Source organism: Rana temporaria, chromosome 11, assembly GCF_905171775.1.
Source record: "Rana temporaria chromosome 11, aRanTem1.1, whole genome shotgun sequence".
Classification (NCBI taxonomy): domain Eukaryota; kingdom Metazoa; phylum Chordata; class Amphibia; order Anura; family Ranidae; genus Rana; species Rana temporaria.
The window spans coordinates 29,657,473-29,679,479 of record NC_053499.1 but is presented as its reverse complement, the minus strand read 5'-3'; the positions used below and the strand labels follow the sequence as shown (position 1 = coordinate 29,679,479).

Here is a 22,007-nt window from a genome sequence, read left to right as displayed (position 1 = left end):
GTGTACAACTAGCCTGTCTGATTTTACATGTGATTATTGCTAGCAGCTAGGGAGAACACAGTGGCTCCATGGGAGGGATTCCCAATCAACACTGTATTGATGGGGGAATCAAATCAAATTGCTGCTCTGTCTATGGTCTTTAGCTCTTGCAGTAGGGTTAATAATCAATATGCAGACACAGAGCTTCGAGTGCTTGAAGACAGTGACCGGTAAAATGGGGACAGCTACTGCAGCCTCTCAAGAGTCATTTCTTTTTTTATTATGCAAAAATAATACTGTAACAAACGTGACTGAGATGCTGCGCTCCTTTTTTGAGAGTTAACCAATGCATTCTAAATTAATGGATCTGGTAGTGGCATGACTCCAAGTGTGGTTTAAACAATGTAATTTATCCTGCTGAGTGGTAAATCTCACAGTAGAGTGCAGTGACTCTGTTTAAGCTGCTCTCAAGCACAAAGGAGCCTCTGGGGGGCACCTTGGATAAAATCCATTGCTGCCCAATTTGGACATTTTCACTTAGGGGTGTACTCACTTTTGTTGCCAGCGGTTTAGACATTAATGGCTGTGTGTTGTTGTTGTTATTTTGAGGGGACAGCAAATTTACACTGTAAGGGCCCTTTCATACGGACGCGTCCGTGTACGGGCTCAGTTTTGCTCAACAGGGATCGTTCTGTTGATCCCCGCTGAGCCGGCAGATGACAGGACACTGACACTGTGCAGGGACCAACCTGTCAGATCTCCTCTATGGGGGGATCGGATGAACACGGACCGTCTGTCTGTGTTCATCCAATCTGCAGACGGATGGAAAAAATAGGATTTTCTGCTGTCTGCAGATTCGGACCATAGCGGGGACTGATGAGATCGGGTGTCAGCAGATGTTCATCCACTGACACCCGCTATCCCATAAGGATATGTGTATGTCCGTATTTCATCCAAAAACGGATGGGTGAAGTACAGACATATGGTCCATACGTGTGAAAGGGCCCTTACTGTCCGTACGTGTGTAAGTTGTCCTGCTTGGTACCCATTGCAGACGGTGGGTGACTTGCAGGTATGCAGCCCACCTTGTTCTATTTCACAATCTGTCTAAAAACATTTTTTTTTTTTTTTTTTTATGTATTATTGTATCATATAGGTTTTCTCATTAATCTGTCAGGCTATCATTGTCTGTTAAACTAATTTGGAACTGGAATATTCGCACACGTAAGCCAGTTAGGCACACGCTTGGATTTTTCGTGCACATTGGCTACACATCTATCAGGATTTTTCTAACCCAGTTATAGACAACACTGAAATTCCAGGATCCAGCAGGGCACTCTTCACTTTTTACAACATTTTATTGTAGTCATAAGATGTGCATGCCCCTTGACCCCTTAACTGGATTGACTGGCTTATGACTTCTAAATTAATTTGTTAAAGTGGCACTAAACTCTTGGGGGTGGTGGGGGGGGGGGGGGGGGGTTGCACGGCAGCACAGGCGCTCATGGTTACAAAAAGGCAGAAAAACACAGTAAGAAATGATTGCATGGAAAATAGATAAGAGGACCATCACGCAGTGGATGTGTATGGTATTTAGTGTTACTAAACCCAGGACCCTGCATTCGCTATAGCTGGTCTCACAGTACAAAGAACATGGAAATGTAATTATTTTGGTAAATATAAACTGCTAAATACCTTTTCTCATCAACAATATATAGCAGTCTTGAGACTTTTATTCTGACTGTCCTACGAGGCTGCAGGACCCCTGACCCGTGCCATCGGAGGCCCAGAGAACGAATCGGGCGCCACCGAACGAAGAGCATAGAGATTTCCGGTGACCAGATGGTCATCAGTCATCTCTATGACCGTCTGAGGCCCGGGCGCGATGTTATGACGTCTCGCCCGGGTACCCAGAGGTAAACAAAGCTGCAATCGCGGCTGAAAGCATGAGATCGGTGTATTTTATTTTTTTCCGATCTCATGCTTTTCAGCCTGGAGGAGAGATGTGGGGTCTTATTGACCCCGCATCTCTCCATAAAGAGGACCTGTCATACACTATTCCTATTATAAGGGATGTTTACATTCCTTGTAATAAGAATACAAGTGATCAAAAAAAATACAAATAAAAAATAAAAAATAAATTAAGTAAATTAAAAAAAAAAAAAAAAATATATATATATATATATATATATATATATATATATATATATATATATATATATATATATATATATATATATATATATATATATTATATATATTTATATATATATATATATATATTTTTTAAACGCCCCTGTCCCCAGTAGCTCGTGCTCAGAAGAGAAAGCGCACGTAAGTCAAGCCCACATGTAAACGCCATTCAAACCACACATGTGAGGTATCGGCGCATGCGTTGGAGTGAGAGCAATAATTCTAGCACTAGACCTCCTCTGTAACTGTAAACTGGTAACCTGTAAAAAAAATGTAAAGCGTTGCCTATGGAGATTTTTAAGTACCAAAGTTTGCCGCCATTCTATGAGTGTGCACAATTTTAAAGCGTGACAATTTAGGTATCTATTTATTCGGCGTAACATCATCTTTCACATTATACAAAAAAATTGGGCTAACTTTACTGTTTTGTTGTTTAATTCATGAAACTGTTTTTTTTTTTTTAAAGGCATTTGAAAAATTATTGCGCAAATACTGTGCAAAATAAAAAGTTGTAATGACCGCTACTTTATTCCCTAGGGTGTCTGCTAAAAATATATATAATGTTTGGGGGGTTCTGAGTAATTTTCTAGTAAAAGAATTATGATTTTTACATGAAGGAGAGAAGTGCCAGAATAGGCGCGGTATGGAAGGGGTTAAAGACTCCCAAAAATGGAATTCCCAGGAGGGCTCATCAGACTTGGGCGGCGCTGCAGAAGTATTTCCTGCCCCAAGACTAGCGCCACTTTCAGACAGTAGCATACTTCAGCAATGAACGGTATCTTCAGCTGTCTGGACAGCTGATTTCACTTAAAGAAGCTCTGTTTAAAAGCAGGATTTTGTTTTATAAATATAACCATTTGACATGGTTACTCTTCCCCATGGAATGGTGGAGCAGTTGCTTTGCAATCCGGGATATTTCATGCTGGGATATGGTGTGTGTGTGTGTGTGTGTGTGTGTGTGTGTGTGTGTCTCCGTGTGTGTGTGTGTGTCTCCGTGTGTGTCTCCGTGTGTGTGTGTGTCTCCGTGTGTGTGTGTGTCTCCGTGTGTGTGTGTCTCCGTGTGTGTGTCTCCGTGTGTGTGTGTGTCTCCGTGTGTGTGTGTGTCTCCGTGTGTGTGTGTGTCTCCGTGTGTGTGTGTGTCTCCGTGTGTGTGTGTGTCTCCGTGTGTGTGTGTGTCTCCGTGTGTGTGTGTGTCTCCGTGTGTGTGTGTGTGTGTCTCCGTGTGTGTGTGTGTGTGTCTCCGTGTGTGTGTGTCTCCGTGTGTGTGTCTCCGTGTGTGTGTGTGTGTGTGTCTCCGTGTGTGTGTGTGTGTGTCTCCGTGTGTGTGTGTGTGTCTCCGTGTGTGTGTGTGTGTGTCTCCGTGTGTGTGTGTGTGTGTGTCTCCGTGTGTGTGTGTGTGTGTGTCTCCGTGTGTGTGTGTGTCTCCGTGTGTGTGTGTGTCTCCGTGTGTGTGTGTGTGTCTCCGTGTGTGTCCGTGCGTGTGTGTGTGTCCGTGCGTGTGTGTGTGTCCGTGCGTGTGTGTGTGTGTGTCCGTGCGTGTGTGTGTGTTCGTGCGTGTGTGTGGGTGTGTCCGTGCGTGTGTGTCCGTGCGTGTGTGTCCGTGCGTGTGTCCGTGCGCGTGTGTGTGTCCGTGCGTGCGTGCGTGTGTCTGTGCGTGCGTGTGTCCGTGCGTGCGTGCGTGTGTGTGTGTCCGTGTGTGTGTGTGTGTGCGTGCGTGCGTGTGTGTCCGTGCGTGCGTGTCCGTGCGTGCGTGTCCGTGCGTGCGTGTGTGTCCGTGCGTGTCCGTGCGTGCGCGTGTGTCCGTGCGTGCGCGTGTGTCCGTGCGTGCGTGTGTCCGTGCGTGCGTGTGTCCGTGCGTGCGTGTGTGTCCGTGCGTGCGTGTGTGTCTGTGCGTGCGTGTGTGTCTGTGCGTGCGTGTGTGTGTGTCCGTGCGTGCGTGTGTGTGTCCGTGCGTGTGTGTGTGTCCGTGCGTGTGTGTGCACCCCATCTTCTCATCATTTCGTCAAACTGCATTACATAACAGGAAAAAAAGTCTGTAGGGGGCTGAAGATAAGTGGGCACAAAAAGGAACTGAAATTCAGATCCCTGCCATAGCCATGGAATCTTGTCAAAGAAATGGTTACGGCTTCCCTAAAATAACAATGGCTTATGTGTTTTATAACATTTTTTGTAATCATGGCCAATGATGTCTTTGTCACGCATTCCCAAACACAGATCATGCGAAACTATGACGATATAACCACATTAATTTCTAAACTTTGCAAAGGCATTAATGATCAGGAACTAGACCTCATAAGAACATAATAATAATATTATGGTCACCACAGCCCATGAGAAGCACAGCATACACTTATAATAACTGTACATTGTTTTCAAAAGCAGAAGTTGTGTGCTTGTAATGCATTTCCGGATTGTGATTTGCTACATAGACAAAGCTCTCACTTCCTTCTTTACTGATATTTCTAGCTCTGTGTATATCGATATAGATATACAGTATCCCACAAAAGTGAGTACACCCCTCACATTGCCGACCCATCTAATTTTACCACAAAAAAATGGGAAAACGTATTGACTCGAGTATAAGCCTACGTTGTCCATGTGCATGCCTCACTGTGTCCATGTGCGTGCCTCACTTTACCTCACTGTGCCTCACTTTACCTCACTGTGCCTCACTTTACCTCACTGTGCCTCACTTTACCTCACTGTGCCTCACTTTACCTCACTGTGCCTCACTTTACCTCACTGTGCCTCACTTTACCTCACTGTGCCTCACTTTACCTCACTGTGCCTCACTTTACCTCACTGTACCTCACTTTACCTCACTTTACCTCACTTTACCTCACTGTGCCTCACTGTGCCTCACTTTACCTCACTGTGTCTCACTTTACCTCAATGTGTCTCTCACTTTACCTCACGGTGCCTCACTTTACCTCACGGTGCCTCACTTTACCTCACGGTGCCTCACTTTACCTCACGGTGCCTCACTTTACCTCACGGTGTCTCACTTTACCTCACTGTGTCTCACTTTACCTCACTGTGTCTCACTTTTCCTCACTGTGTCTCACTTTTCCTCACTGTGTCTCACTTTTCCTCACTGTGTCTCACTTTTCCTCACTGTGTCTCACTTTTCCTCACTGTGCCTCACTTTTCCTCACTGTGCCTCACTGTGCCTCCCATAGTTGCCAACATTTTTTAAAAATTTCCTTCGCCTGGCGAAGATTATGCGTAGTGGGTGGAGCTTCGGGGAAGTGAGTGTGGTAATTAATTAATAGCTGTGCTGCAAAGTGTCCCTGGACAAATGTTGGCAACTATGTGCCTCACTTTACCTCACTGTGCCTCACTTTACCTCACTTCACTGTGTCTCACTTTACCTCACTTCACTGTGTCTCACTTTACCTCACTTCACTGTGTCTCACTTTACCTCACTTCACTGTGGTGTCCGTTTATGAAGCAGTGAAATCTATTCACTGCTTCTTTCTCCGGCATTCACGGTGAAGATTTTTCTCCTCTGTGTGCCTGTTTATGAAGCGGAGAAGATCGCTTCACCCTTGGAGGAGTGAAGTGATCTTCCCACTTCAAACAGTGGAGAACGTACCAGAAATTCACAGAAATACGGAGATGTCAGTTTATTGAGCAGTGATAAATTATCACTGCTCAGTTCACTGAAAGACACGTGGTTAATGTAATTAAAATAACGAGTCCCCCTGCATAATATATATATGTACACACACACACACACACACGCACACACATTGTATATACACACACATATATATATATATATATATTTTTACATGTATACATTATATATATTTATGTATATATATGTATACACATAAAAATTACAGGGGGACATGGTTACAGTGTTGGGGGGTCTGAACGAGGTAGAAGGAAGTTAAAAATCTTTCTCCTTCCTCCTCGGAACCCCCGGGATTCCCTCTTCACTCCCCGCTTCACCAGCTCTGAGATGGTGAATCGGGGAGTGTGAATTCTGACTCAGATCACCAGTGAAGAGCTCAGATCACAGCTTCATAAACTGGCCGTTACTGTGTCAGTCTATGAGGATTCTCTGTGTGCGGAGATAATCTGCGGGAGAACAAGTTCAAACACTTCTCCCCCGATTATCACTGTTTCATAAACTGTTTATGGGCTGTGATCACTGGTGATCCCTGGGATCACCGCTCTTCACTGCTTCATAAACGGACACCTGTGTCTCACTTTACCTCACTTCACTGTGTCTCACTTTACCTCACTTCACTGTGTCTCACTTTACCTCACTTCACTGTGTCTCACTTTACCTCACTTCACTGTGTCTCACTTTACCTCACTTCACTGTGTCTCACTTTACCTCACTTCACTGTGTCTCACTTTACCTCACTTCACTGTGTCTCACTTTACCTCACTTCACTGTGTCTCACTTTACCTCACTTCACTGTGTCTCACTTTACCTCACTTCACTGTGTCTCACTTTACCTCACTTCACTGTGTCTCACTTTACCTCACTGCCCATGACTAGACTGGCATTTAACATGGGCGTCTATGGAAAGGGTGCCCGGCTTTGAAAAATCGGTGCTCCCCAGCCATAGGTCCCCCCCAGCCATAGGTCTTTGCACACATGTAGGATCCAGGGGACCTACGACTGGCCAGTACCGGGTCCCCAAAGTCACCAGAGAAATGACCGTTTAACATGGGAACCTATGGGGGTGCCTGGCTTTGAAAAATGGGTTTTCCCCGACCGTTGGTCCCCCAGACAACAAACTTTGCACGCTTGTAGAGGAAGAGTGGGGCTACATGTGTGCCATGTGTCCAGGGGACCTACGGCCGGCCAGTACCAGGTCCCCAAAGTCCGGAATATCAGTCGCAAAAAGGTGACTCGAGTATAAGCCGAGGGGGGCATTTTCAGCAACAAAAAAAAATGTGCTGGAAAAACTTGGCTTATTCTCAAGTATATACAGTATATCTTTTCATGTGACAACACTGACACGTTGCTACAATGTAAAGTGTGTGTGTGTGTGTATATATGTATATATGTGTATATATGTATATGTATATGTATATATATATATATATATATATATATATATATATATATATATATATACACACATACACACATACATACACACACACACACACACCAAACTGTTAAATGTTTTGTAATTGTTCTCTCTTCCATATCAATCATGAAACCTCTACAATGAAGACCTCCTGACCTCCCTATAATATAATACAGAATGCTAAACCCTTTGCACTGGGGTGGTGTTGATTATGGGGGGGGGGGGGGACTACTTATTGTATCTCATGCTTGTGTTGAACATGTACTTCTGGAATATTCAAAATGTTTAGGTTGTGTGACCTGCAACTGTAGTGTTACTGGAGACCGATATGTTTACACTGATTGTAATATTCTTATACGTCCTCTGTTATCATTCATAGTAGACTTAAAGGGGTTGTAAACCTTCATGTTTTTCACCTTCATGCATCCTGTGAAAAACATTCTGTCATGCAGCAACTCCCCAGACCCCTCATTTTGCTTACCTGAACCCGTTCTTTCTCCCCCCGGGGACAAACACACCAGCTCTAGCCAGTGTCTCGCGTCCTGATTGGATAGATTGATAGCAGTGCAGCCATTGGCTCCCGCTGCTGTCAATCAAATCCAATGACCATGGGGCGGTGCAGGGCAGTGTCCTGCTTTCTGTGTCAATAGACGCAGCAGCGGGACACTGGAGCGACAACCAAGGGTTTCCCGAAGGAGATCGCTTCTCCGATGGGGCACTTGAGAAGTGGAGGAGCCACGAGCACCGCTGAGGGACCCCAGAAGAGGAGGATCAGGGCCATTCTGTGCAAAACCAACTGCACAGAGGAGGTAAGTATGACATGTTTGTTATTTTTTTTATTTTTTTTAAAGGAGGGTTTAGTCACCCTTTTTTAAATGTTTTTTATTTTTGACTTTTTTACATCTCTATAGCAATGGCAATCATTTCCAGCGGTAAACCCTGATTGTCAACAAGAGGAAAGATTGATATTTTTATACCTTTATCGTTATGGTAACGTCTAGTAATATATTATTAGGTTTCATGCTATAACAATTACCGTAATATCTGGTATTCATTTTCTTGCCTAGATCCGATACATTTCCCAAACTCAAGGGTTCCTGGGAGATCACCTACTAAATGTGGGTACGAAAACATCCAGGTTCTTTCGTCGTGATCCAGATGCTCAATACCCCGGCTGGAAATTAAAAGTAAGTAATATTTTTGTATTTGGCATCTAGAATGATGTTTGCCTCTGTCAGGCTGGTTGTTTCAGTCTGATGAACGGGAATCTTGAATGCCATCACTGATTGCATGCAGTCGCTTACAGACACCAGAGCATATAGTGAACAAAATGCTTCTCATAAGATCATATGTGCATTAAATGTATTTTTTTTGCTATTTTGGATTATTCAGAGCGGTCACTCTAATGAAACTATATAGTATTCTCATTTGCTCCTCCTCTCATAGCTACATCAGAGTCATAAAGGGAGGGGCGGAAGAGCTGGACTAGCTCAAAGAGTAATTATGACCTACAACAGGAATGCTCAACCTTTTGAAGAGAAAGGGCCACTTAAAGGGGTTGTAAAGGTACAATTTCCCTAAATAGCTTCCTTTACCTTAGTGCAGTCCTCCTTCACTTACCTCATCCTTCCATTTTGCTTTTAAATGTCCTTATTTCTTCTGAGAAATCCTCACTTCCTGTTCTTCTGTCTGTAACTCCACACAGTAATGCAAGGCTTTCTCCCTGGTGTGGAGTGTCGTGCTCCCCCCTCCCTTGGACTACAGGAGAGTCAGGACGCTCTCTACGTTGCAGATAGAGAAAGAAGCTGTGTGTTAGTGGGCACCCTGACTCTCCTGTAGTCCAAGGGAGGGGGTGAGGATTTCTCAGAAGAAATAAGGACATTTAAAAGCAAAATGTAAGGATGAGGTAAGTGAAGGAGGACTGCACTAAGGTAAAGGAAGCTATTTAAGGAAGCTCTAATCCAAGTGCAATCTTGCCCTTGTTATAGATGTATGCCATTTACACGAGGAAGCATGACTGGAAAACTCTCAAGACGTTGCTAAGAGAGGTCTAGCCATTATTGTTCACCTCCATTATTACAGTTGTGAGCGCTCTTTCTCTGATCCAAATCACATCACATGTGTGCTCTCTCTCTTTTTCTTGATCTCTCTCTCTCTCTCTCTCTCTTGAGCTCTCTCTCTCTTGATCTCTCTCTCTCTTGAGCTCTCTTGATCTCTCTCTTGAGCTCTCTCTTTTGATCTCTCTAGCCATTATTGTTCACCTCCATTATTACAGTTGTGAGCGCTCTTTCTCTGATCCAAACGACATCACATGCTCTCTTGATCTCTCTCTCTCTCTTGATCTCTCTCTCTCTTGATCTCTCTCTCTCTCTCTTGATCTCTCTCTCTTGATCTCTCTCTCTTGATCTCTCTCTCTCTCTCTCTCTCTTGATATCTCTCTCTTGATCTCTCTCTCTTGATATCTCTCTCTTGATCTTGATCTCGATCTCTCTCTCTTGATCTCGATCTCTCTCTCTTGATCTCGATCTCTCTCTCTTGATCTCGATCTCTCTCTCTTGATCTCGATCTCTCTCTCTTGATCTCGATCTCTCTCTCTCGATCTCTCTCTCTCTCGATCGATCTCGATCTCGATCTCGATCTCTCTCTCGATCTCGATCTCTCTCTCTCGATCTCTCTCAATCTCTCTATTGGTCTCTCTCTCGATCTTTCTCGATCTCTCGTTCTCTCTCTCCCTCAGCATTTGAGAGGTTACTCCTGTGATTGCGAAGGTAGACAGTAATAGCTGGGCCTCTCTTGGCAACATCCTGGGAGTTTTCCAGTCAGGCTTTATTGAGGCAGACAAACCTGCACAGTTGGTTTCTAATACAGACACCCCTAATCTACACGGGCAGTTTTTTTGGTAAAGGTGAGCTAACCCATTAAATAAAGCCAGTAGGATCTGGTCTGGATCACCACGGTGGCTTGTTAGTAAGCAGGATTACCTTTCGGTGCTGGCTAACTGGTTACATTTCTCACCAGGCTTTCTATCTGTTTGAAGTTTGGTTGTGTTTTTTTTTCATGTTTATACAGGATCTTTTTTTGATGCTTCAGCCTTTTTCCATGAAATATACTGGAAACTAATTGCTTTCTGTCCAAATTGGCATTAGTGTAAAATTATGTGTGCATGACAACACTCATAATCATGTTAGATGTTATCTTTAGATGTTTTTTTCCATTAATTTGATAAAAGGATGATTGTAGTGTGTTGTGAATTACCTCTTCGTGTCATGTCTTAGTATAAAATTTTGGGTTTAAGTTCCGTCCAGTGAATTTTTTTTTTGTTTCCTTTTCAATAGACCTTGGAAGACCATGAAGCAGAGACAGGGATGAAGTCTAAGGAAGCCAGGAAGTATATTTTCAACAGTTTGGAAGATATAGTGCATGTAAGTCGCTGAAGTGTAACACTGCATGTTCCGTAATTGTGCTATTTCCAGCTCTGTGTAAGGCTGGATTCAGGCATTTTTTGTGCTTTTTGCATTTTGCAGATTTGCACCACAGTCCATTTACCATGGTTTCCCATGAAACACGTTCTGTAGTGCAAATCTTCAAAATGCAAAAAGCACTAAAAATGCCATAGGTGTGAATCCAGCCTTAGTCCTTCCTTTATGAACGCATAAGAGGAGGGTGAGAACACTGGCCAATTGTATTAGGATAAGGTATGGTGTAATTTTATTTTATTTTTTTAATTATTGATATACAAATATAAAATACAAAAAATTTTTTTATTTTTTTTTAAAGGAAGCTATTCAAAAATAAATCTGCCTATACGTTAAAGCAGAACAATAGTCAAGAATTAAAATATACCATGACATTAAAGAGGAGCTACGAATACTGTAGCTGCTTTTAATATTGGGACACTTACCTGTACTCTAATCCAGCGGTGTCTTTACCTGAGCTGATTTTTCAGTTGGTTTTTGGGTTGCTGCCGCCACCATTTCAGGTAAGGAAAATTGGCAGTGAAGCCTTAAAGTGGAGGTTCACCCGGAAATTACAATTTTTAACATTAGATTGATGCTCATTTTGTCAAGGGGAATCGGCTAGTTTTTTTAAAATCAAACCTGTACTTACCGTTTTAGAGAGCGATCTTCTCTGCCGCTTCCGGGTATGGGCTGCGGGACTGGGCCTTCCTATTTTGATTGACAGTCTTCCGAAAGGCTTCCGACGGTCGCATCCATCGCGTCACGATTTTCCAAAAGTAGCCGAACGTCGGTGCGCAGGCGCCGTATAGAGCCGCACCGACGTTCGGCTTCTTTCGGCTACTCGTGGCGCGATGGTTGCAACCGTCGGAAGCCTCTCGGAAGACTGTCAATCAAAATAGGAACGCCCAGTCCCGAAGGCCATACCCGGAAGCGGCGGAGAAGATCGCTCTCTAAAACGGTAAGTACAGGTTCGATTAAAAAAAAAAAAACTAGCCGATTCCCCTAGAAAAAATTAGCATCAATCTAAGGTTAAATTTTTTTTTTTTTTTACGGTGAACTCCCGCTTTAAGTACTTCACAGCCGGTTCCCTACTGCAAATGCGCAAAGTACTTGTGATTGGACAAGAGGGGGTTGGGCAATTTGAGAGGGTGACTGCTGTGAAAGAGAGCCACCACGTCCTGTTGGAATGCCAGAAGTGTAGTGCACAGTAAAAGTGTAAATTATAAATAACCGGCAGCAATCCAGAAGGTGATGTATTCCAAATGAGAATAAACTAAAGTATACTTATTGTTTTTTTTTTTTCCTCGAGATAAACTGAATGGGCTGACTTTAACACCCCATACACACCCTGAGCGATTTGTCATGCAACATTGGACATCAGTCGCATTACAAGTCGTGCCCCATGTTTTCCAATGATACCCATTCATATATGTGTGACTTAAAGTCGTTCATGCACTACTTTGGTCCGACGTTCATGCAACTTAAAGCGGTTGTAACCCCGCATATACAATTTTTTTTTTTTTTTACACCTGCAAGGCAAAAGCCATAATGAGCTAGTATGCACCGCATATTAGCTCATTATGAAATACTTACCTCGGAACGAGGAGAAGAGAACTTACCTGGTCCACGCCGTGCAATAAAGTCGTCTTGACTCGGCGTGTCTTCCGGGTATCGCCGCTCCAGCGCTGTGATTGGCTGGAGCGGCGATGACGTCACTCCCGCGCATGCGCGCGGGAGATTTCATTCCGGCAAGGGCCGGCGGCGGCCGGCCCTTAAGCCGAGGATCCCCCCTGCGCATGCGCCGCTGCAATCAGCGGCGCATTGCGAGGGGAATATCTCCTAAACCGTATCTCCTACCTATAATAATATGCCTATAATAAGGCTTACCTGTAGGTAAAAGTCAAAAAGTGGGGTTTACAACCACTTTAATGGCCAAAGACTTCAATGTTAACACTCAAAAGTTGAAATTCTTACTGGAACGTTTTACATGCATCTGTGGGTCTGACTTTGCAGAGGGACAATAAGTCGCATACAAATCAGGCCCATCCAGAGTTGCGTCAAAGTTGTACCCCGAAGCTGTGTGCCTTTTGGAGTTGTACAAGTGTGAATGGAGCCATACACTGAAATAATGATTCCTGAATGTCTGTAGATCATCATTTTTTTTATTTTTTGGGGGTTTTTCTTTATTCTAAAATGTGACTGATTTTAATGTCCTCTTCTAACCTCCTTGTTTTTGCTCTTAGGTGAACATGGTGATGGATCTGGATGGTAGTGACTTGGTGGCCGAAAAAGCAGATAGGAGAGAGTTTGTGGGCCTGTTGAAGAAAATGTTGATGATTGACGCAGATGCAAGAATCAGCCCAGCGGAATCCCTTAACCACAACTTTGTTACCATGAAACACCTCCTAGATTTCCCCCACAGCAACCAGTAAGTCCCCAGCGCCTGCTGAGTTTTTCTTCCCGGCCGCCACTTAGTTCCAGAATTGGCCCTCATTGCAATCCCTTTTCATGAATAAAGGGCACTGAAATACCCCAGCTGGCCAGCAGCACGCCTTGTGTAATGCTAATGAGATTTTTCTATAAACTTCTAATCTTCCAATTTACAGAATTCAGAGTAGCCCTCTCACAGCATGTTTTGTGGTTTTTAGAAAGAGTGCGAGGATTAAAGGACGGTGGGGTGAGATGTTTAGACACTTGTCTGGAGTGCTCTAAACCTAGCAGAAGCGTGCCGTCTGATCACTAGTTTGCGAGGCACGAGTTCTGTATGTTGTAAAAATGTCCATTGAGATTTATTTTAGAATAGAAATATTTACAGGTTGGTTCTGCAGACTGTCTAATTTTGGAAGTAAGCTAATCAAAGCGACTCTGTACTGAATGCAGAGACTGAATTCTAGAGACCACGAGATCCCTTTCTCAACGTTCTCATCAGATCCGCCTGTAAGTTTTTCACGTGGATCTAAATGGCTGATATATAGACAGGCAGACATTAAAGGGGTTGTAAAGGTACAATTTTTTCCCCCCCTAAATAGCTTCCTTTACCTTAGTGCAGTCCTTCTTCACCTACCTCATCCTTCCATTTTGCTTTTAAATGTCCTTATTTCTTCTGAGAAATCCTCACTTCTTGTTCTTCTGTCTGTAACTACACACCGTAATGCGAGGCTTTCTCCCTGGTGTGGAGTGTCGTGCTCGCCCCCTCCCTTGGACTACTCAGGAGGCTCTCCACGTCTAAGACTTGCATTACTGTGTGGAGTTACAGACAGAAGAACAAGAAGTGAGGATTTCTCAGAAGAAATAAGGACATTTAAAAGCAAAATGGAAGGATGAGATAAGTGAAGGAGGAATGCACTAAGGTAAAGGAAGCTATTTAGGGAAAAAAAAAATTGTACCTTTACAACTCCTTTGAGGAACTAAACGGATGCACGTCTTTTTATATCCACCTGCCATGAGACATAATGCAGATTTGTTAAGCTCTGTTTTTTTCCCTCCATCACAAGATGGAGGAACAAACTGAATGGCCACAGATCGGAATATGATCAAAACCTTTTTGTTTTTTTGATAGTAAAAGTAGATAGGGGGTGTACCATCGTCCTAGTTCAATAGAAAGATAGAGGGGTCTCAAGGGTTCCCCAACTAACCCTGAAACTCCAATGAAGCAATATGGGCAGGGAGGACTATACCGGTACTTAGTAATTAGGTTTAGAAACCTGAATAGTTCATTTTTGTGAAAGCATTTATTAACAAATAAACATTAAAGACAAGGATAAAATTGCAAAGTATACAAACATTACAAAAAATACAAACTTGACCACAATCAGGTCACCGGTTGTGCAATCCCCATTTAACAGACGGGGTAAATATCGGTGAAGCAATTGAAATCATGAGACCATAAGTCTCGAGTCTCGGGAATTGCGCCAACGCATAGGGGATCACCTGTACCACTCAACCAATGGCAAACTAACAACTATTGGCCGACATATAGGGCTCTATCAAAAATTTAACCCCAATGTCATAAAGTTTTTTGTTTTAGAGGTGATACCCGTAGATGCACGAGGAGGGAATAGAGATAAAACACTACTCCAGCGTGAATGCCTTTGGATAGAACGACTGGGGGCTACGATGTTCCCCGGTCTGAACGAAATGAACTCCTTTAAACCATTTTTGTGATTAAGACTGTTCGGATTGGGTCCCTGCCCCCCTTCCCCCCCCCCCCCTTAATTGGGACAGGGAGCCAATTATTACCCATTCATTTACCCGACCTGCCTTGACATAGACGGTTCTCGAGATGACAGCGTGAGATTCATTCTATTGAATCCCCCTATCTGGATCGGGAAGATACAAAACATTTTGCTTCCCGACACGCTGTCCATCCCGCTGTACTCGTCCTTTTTGTCATCCTTTTTTTGTCACCCTAAGTGATCTATCTGTGAGTCAATACACTACTCTGTTTGAAATGACTTACAATAAACAGCCTTCAGTTATATAGAAGGTTGCTTTATATATCTAAATATACATTTTGGCTGTATTGCTCTACAAATTCTTCAAATGTAATGTATAACCAATTGTAAATTATATTATCATCACCAATGTTTTTGCTATCTTTATTATCCCGTCCATCATGTCTCCATGCCTTAAATGTACTCTTGACCCATAAAGCTGGGATACCCAGAACCCCCCCTTTTTTTTGATGATTTTTTTTGATGATATCTTCTTCACTTTTTTCTTTTCTTGGCTTTTTTACCCCCCCCCCCCCTTCCTTTTTCCATTTCTTGTTCTTACTTGCCTGGTTGCTCTCTTCTTCTTGTTTTTCCCCATTACATGTAGCCACTAACACACCTGGACTTTGTATTTAACGCCCATTCCCTGAGCTCCTACACTCCGGGACACATTTCCAGCTATGCACTGCAAATATGCTATGACATCTACCTTTCAAATCCATTGGTGATTAAAGGCATTATTTTTGATGCCTCAAGGTGACGCCCACCGGCAGTCACCATGGTTGCAGCATATAGACCCTCTGCCTTCCTCCCTCCTTCTTTCCCCGTTCGCTGCGTCCATTGGGCGATGTGCTGCATGTTTATTTGTTAATAAATGCTTTCACAAAAATGAACTATTCAGGTTTCTAAACCTAATTACTAAGTACCGGTATAGTCCTCCCTGCCCATATTGCTTCATTGGAGTTTCAGGGTTAGTTGGGGAACCCTTGAGACCCCTCTATCTTTCGAATGGCCACAGATGTCACAAATGTGACACTTTTCTTTATCGTACATCACGGGACACAGAGCTGCATATTCATTACTATGTGGGTTATAGAGTCTACCTTCAGGTGCTGGACACTGGTGTAATCAATTAAACAGGAAGTTCCCTCCCTATATAACCCCTCCCCTACTGGGAGTTCCTCAGTTTTTTTCATCAGTGTCTAAGGTGTTGGTCACGAGTTAACATGTGCTCTTAGGAGCTCCACTGGAGGGATCCATGCTGGATGTAAAAAGCCTCCATAAATCCGGATCCGTCCAAGGTGCTTCATAGCCAAAGTGGACGGTACCCGGGCCTCGGTACGAAGAACGAGGTTTAGCCTATAATGCCTCTCTGCGGAGGGCTGGATCCTGGGTTCCAGAACTTTGTGCCTTCTAAGGACCAAATGTTTTTTCTGCTGCCAGGGTGCTATATAGGTCCAGGGGTGTGGTGTTCCTGCCATGGACCCCGGTCCCTGAAGGTCTAGGACTATACCCACGGTGAAGGGGGAAGATTGGGCCTCTTGCTTGGCAATACCCTGCAGCGTGGAAAGGTAAGAGAGGGACCTACGGGACTTGGTTCGACAGTAGGTCTTCTGTAGGGGACTATGGGTCTCGCCTATATTATGTTTTTATGCATGGGCAATGTAAACCACAATGTCTTTTGAGACGGGATGGCTCAGGGCACCCATATACCTCCCCTAGCCGGCATGTAGCCTGGGCCACTATGTCTGTTCAGACAGGATGGCTGTAGTACCCATATATCTCCCTTGAAGGGGCTGGTACATAAAAAAAAAAAAAAAATGCCCTTAATCCTATGCAAAGCATTGTCTTCCATGAGTAGCTGCAAGTCTTATCTGTTTTTTCACTACTATGGGCAGTAAAAGACATGCCTGATGTTTTCGCTTGCCATGCTTTCCAAAGACGGAAGCTTAAGTGCTAGCTGGTCTATTGTGCGTCCCACTTCCTCAGCTTCAGGCTCTACCATGTCGCACGTGCTCACCGGCTCAGTGCAGTCGCAGAGAGGGCTCTTCAAAAAGGCCCAGACGTCAGAGCTCTGTAAAGCTAGGGGGACACATAAGATACATGAGTTTGGAATGCATGTGGGATAAAAACAAGTAACAAAGCATGTTTTATTGTGGATCGCATAAGGATACATGTTTCTGTCTGTATGGTGTTGCATGTTTGTTAGAGTTGCATAGAAATGCTTGAGTGCATAAAGATGCTAGTTACCTGATCACTCAAGTCCTGGATTACCCAAGGATATTGGGTCACACAGAGAGACTTGTTTCCACAGAAAGGCCTAAAATCGCATAAAGACGTTTGTATGTATAAAAATGCTGGATCACACACACATGGTTACCTGATCACCCAAATCCTTGATTACCCAAGGATGTTTGGTCACACAGAAGTGGTTTGTTTCCACAGAAATGCCTAAAATCGCATAAAGTTGCTTGGATGCAAAAAAGATGCTGCATCACACATGGTTACCTGATCATCTGCATCCTGGATTACCCAAGGATATTTGGTCACACAGAGAGGCTTGTTTCCACAGAAGTGCTTAAGTTCGCATAAAGATGCTTGTATGCATAAAAATGCTGGAATCACACATGATTACCTGATCACCCAAGTCCTTGATTCCCCAAGGATATTTGGTCACACAAAGAGGCTTGTTTCCACAGAAATGCCTAGAATCGCATAAAGAGGCTCGAAGGCATAAAAATGCTGGAATCACACATGATTACCTGATCACCCAAGCCCTTGATTCCCCAAGGATATTTGGTCACACAAAGAGGCTTGTTTCCACAGAAATGCCTAGAATCGCATAAAGAGGCTTGAAGGCATAAAAATGCTGAATCACACATGATTACCCGATCACCCAAGTCCTTGATTACTCGAGGATATTTTGGTCGCACAGAGAGGCTTGTTTCTACAAGAATGCCTAAGGATCGCTTAAAGATGCTTGAATGCAAAAATAAGCTGGATCACACATGGTTGTCGGATCAACAGCGTCCTGGATTACCCAAGGATACTTGATCACATAGAGAGGCTTGTTTCACAGAAATGCCTAAAGTCGCATTAAGATGCTTGAGTGCATAAGGATGCTGGATCGCACAGGGGTGCTTGGTCACACAAGAGTCCTTGGTCACACAAGGGTTCTTGTCCGCACAGTAGTGCTTAAAATGCATAAGATGTTGATCGCATGGAAGATGCTGAATCGCATAAGGATGCATGATTACTTTAAAGTTGTACATGGCGGCCTAATTAAGCAATACAGGATTCCTTGTGTTTGCATAGAAATACGTGTCTGCATGGGTTCATGTTGCACATTGTTGCATAACACGTTTATATCGCATGCTTGCTTGCAAGATGCTTGTTCCAGAGCACACATGCTATATGCATGTTTTTCTTAAAACATATTTATATGAATTCATGCTTCCAGGAACACACGCTGCCATGTACACACACTTCCATTGAGGCATATGGCTTTAACACTTGCCACATACACACATGGGGAGCCAGTTGCATATGTGTTTATTTACTTGGGTCTGCAGAGGTTGTCTGCGTTTCGCAGGGGAACAGCACTATCTCCAGTTGGTGGTCTTGCCCTTTTGGGTTAGCCTCCGTGCCTGGGTTGTCAGGGTGCTAGGGCCCGCCTCTAGCAGGTCTGTAGGCCCAGGGTATAGCAGTAATGGCATACCGAAGCAAACTCCTGCTGTTGGGTCAGTCAGTAGCATGGCTGGACCTAAGGGTGTCCAGCATGGTCAAGTATCTGGAACTCTAAAGATACATTCTTTCTTTTGACAAGAAGCTGGGTATGTTTGGCACAGTCCAAAAAGGAGAGTTTTTTTTTTTTTTTTTTTTGGCCTCAGACAAGACCATCGCTATAAGAAAACTGGTCTATGTGGTCACGGCAAGGAACAGTTCCTTACTTTTGGCCTTTTGATTAAGGCACTAGGGAAGATGCTGGCTTCATTCAAGACAGTTCCCTATACTAACTTTTATTCAGGGCTGTTATAAACAGTATTTTGTCGGCCTAGAAAGAGTGGATCTTGACCTAGCATTATCCAAAGAACCCGGTCCCAGAGATATGCTGGAATTCCTCTTGGTGATTCTTAACTAAAAGGGTTTGCCAGGTCAGGAAGAGACCATGGCCCAGGGGAAGTAGTCAAGCTCCAAAGGAGCCTTATCTGTCAGCTAGAGCTACCGATGGAGCATCTGGCTTAGGGGCCTGAACGTTCAGGTGGCAGGTTGGTTCTGTCAGAGTACAATCAGACTATGCCATACTAGTGATTTACTTAATTTACCAAGGAGGAGCTTGTGCCTTGCCTATTGGCATTCGTCATTTCATGAAATGCAGAATTGGCAGGCGATTCGCTGGAGCCGTCAACAAGTGTCTCCGGGAGAATGACCTCTACACCCCGACTGTTTTCCTGACCAAATGTCACAGAAATAGTACCCTGTACATAAGATGTATTGGCGTCCAGGCTCAACAAGAGATTGAACAGCTTGGGGTCAAGGATAAAGGATCCACCCGCATGCGGGGCAGATGTGTTTTTAATCCGAGGGGGGGGACCAGTTGTCACTGGTTGTGTCTCTCCCCCCAGTGCCGTGACTTTTGTGGCTTCTATGCAACATTTAGAGAACGGAAGCTGGCCTGATTACTCCGGCATAACCCTGACGACCTCTCGGTGCAGGAACAGTAAGGGGGTAGTAGAGGACCCACAGTCCCTTACATCTTGTCCAGGCCTACTTTGCAGGGGGTATTACATTCTGCCTTGCAACAGGTGAATTAATGGTCTGGCTATTATAGACCACATTCTCGAGGATCGGGGCTTTCAGAATCAGCGGCAATTCCCTTGATTCATACAAGAGAGCTGGCCTCCAGGACCAGATAGCCTACGGTCTGGAAGGCCCATGTTCCTGGTGTGAAACCAGATGGTGGCATCCGTGGAAGTTTGTCAAAGGTAAAATTCCTGCCTTCCTACATTTGGAAAGGAGACGGAGCTAGCCTTAAGTTATATCAAGGATCCGATCTCGGCCTTGCTTCCAAAGGTCGATTACTTCACACTCTTTGGTCCGGGCTGTTATGCACGTCACCCCTTGTATAAGTCCACCAGTTAGGTCGCCCTTGTGCTCGGAGGATTGGCTCTAGTTTTGTCGGCTTACAGGGTCAGCTCCTTGGGCCGATGCACCATATTTCCCTTCATCCTTTAACAAGGGAATTGGTGTTCTTGGTTGTGGTAGCCTCCAAGAGTTTCAGTATTGGCAACTTTCTTGGTATAGAGCCATACTCAATTATTCTTACAAGTAGAGTGATTTTCATCCTCACCCAACCTTATTTACTAGAAGGATCTAGTATTCATTTGAATCTAGATATTCTTACCTTCCCTTTTTTCAAAACCTTGTTTCACGGAAGGAAAGGTTATTGCTTTTCTCTCAATTGAGATGAGAGCAGTTAAATACCTATCTGAAGGTTTCAGATATAGAAAGCTGACGTTTTTATTGGGCTGCCAGAAGACCCTAGATGGGCAGGCAGTGTTCAGGTCAGCTATTAAAATGGTTACACTCTCTCTCTCGTTGGAGTAAGAAGGGTCTAGGCCTATCTGAAGCGGCTGCTCGGATACGGAAAACTGATGTTGTTGCGCTACCAGGAGGCCCCAGGAAAGGGCAGGCAGCGTCTAAAATCAACTGTTTTTAAGGTTGATTCATCAGGTTATTATTCAGGCTTGTGGTTAGAGTAGGATTCCCCCTGTTTTTTTGTGGGGGTGCTCCCTACCAGGATGGTAAGCGCTTTATGCGCAATGCATTTCCAAGCCTTTATGACGCAGATTTTCAAGGCCGCAACTTGGTCATCTGTGCTTACGTTCACTAACTCCTATCAGGTGAACATAAGACGGCAAGAGGATGCAGCTTTTTGGCGCAGTATGCTGCAGGCAGCATTATAGGTCCTCACGTCTGATGGCGGTCTGCGTTGTTGGTGTCTCCCTCCCCTCAGTAAGCATTGCTTTGGGACATCCCACATAGTAATGAATATGCAGCTCTGTGTCCCGTGATGTACGATAAAGAAAATAGGATTTTTATAACAGCTTACCTGTAAAATCCTTTTCTTGGAGTACATCACGGGACACAGAGCTCCCACCCCTCTTGTTTGGGGATATTGGGACACTTATTGCTTTGCTACAAAAACTGAGGAACTCCCAGTAGGGGAGGGGTTATATAGGGAGGGAACTTCCTGTTTAATTGATTACACCAGTGTCCAGCACCTGAAGGTAGACTCTATAACCCACATAGTAATGAATATGCAGCTCTGTGTCCCGTGATGTACTCCAAGAAAAGGATTTTACAGGTAAGCTGTTATAAAAATCCTATTTTTTATGCTCTGCTCCAGTTCAGTAGGGGATCTGCTCATGGATCCCCTGCTGATCGGAATAGAATGCTGCCTGTGTGAAAGGACCCCAAGCGGTCCACACATTCCTTCCCCTTGCTGACACTATCACAGGGTTAAATAAGCTCATCGTGAGAGCACTCGGACTCAGAGATTGGCCCCTCAGTTGCAAAATGCTCAGTTATGGCACCGAGGGGAGAGTCATGTCTGCCTTATATTCAAAAACAGTGGGTATTTCTCTTGTCCCCCTTAGAAATAATTATACTTCATGGTGCCACATCATTCATTACCTACGTTTTTTTTTTTTTTTTTTTTTTTTTAGTTTGCATTCAATACATAGGGGTTCATCTAATGAAATTGGAGAGTGCAAAATATGGTGCAGCTGTGCATGGTAGCCAAACAAGGCCTATGAGAACATTATAAAAAAAATTCAACTGTAAAGTCCTTCATTCCAAATTCAAATATTAAAAGCAAATTAAATCTTTCGAACTACATTCGAATGTTCTGGGAATATTTGTACCAATTTTCCTAAGACCTATACTGTTTTCATTATAAAAATTATATCCATCGGTGTTCAGCTTTAATGTAATAAATGGGATTTTTTTTGAGTACTCTGCTTGGGAATTGTTACCACCTTGCCAATATCTCTGACAGTCTAATTATATCTAATGACTCTTTAGAGACGTTTTGTATTCCACTT

General features: G+C 43.8%; 1 protein-coding gene across 3 annotated transcripts in view; it reads left to right on the top strand.

Annotated features, from left to right (window-relative positions):
* HIPK3 (homeodomain interacting protein kinase 3) overlaps positions 1–22,007 on the top strand; it is a 176,181-nt gene that overhangs the window by 124,931 nt on the left and 29,243 nt on the right. For all 3 annotated transcript variants that reach the window (XM_040328293.1, XM_040328292.1, XM_040328291.1), the window contains exons 4-6: positions 8,297–8,416; positions 10,565–10,651; positions 12,931–13,115. In XM_040328293.1, the coding sequence (XP_040184227.1) occupies positions 8,297–8,416; positions 10,565–10,651; positions 12,931–13,115 (392 nt within the window). The remainder of the gene's footprint in view (positions 1–8,296; positions 8,417–10,564; positions 10,652–12,930; positions 13,116–22,007) is intronic.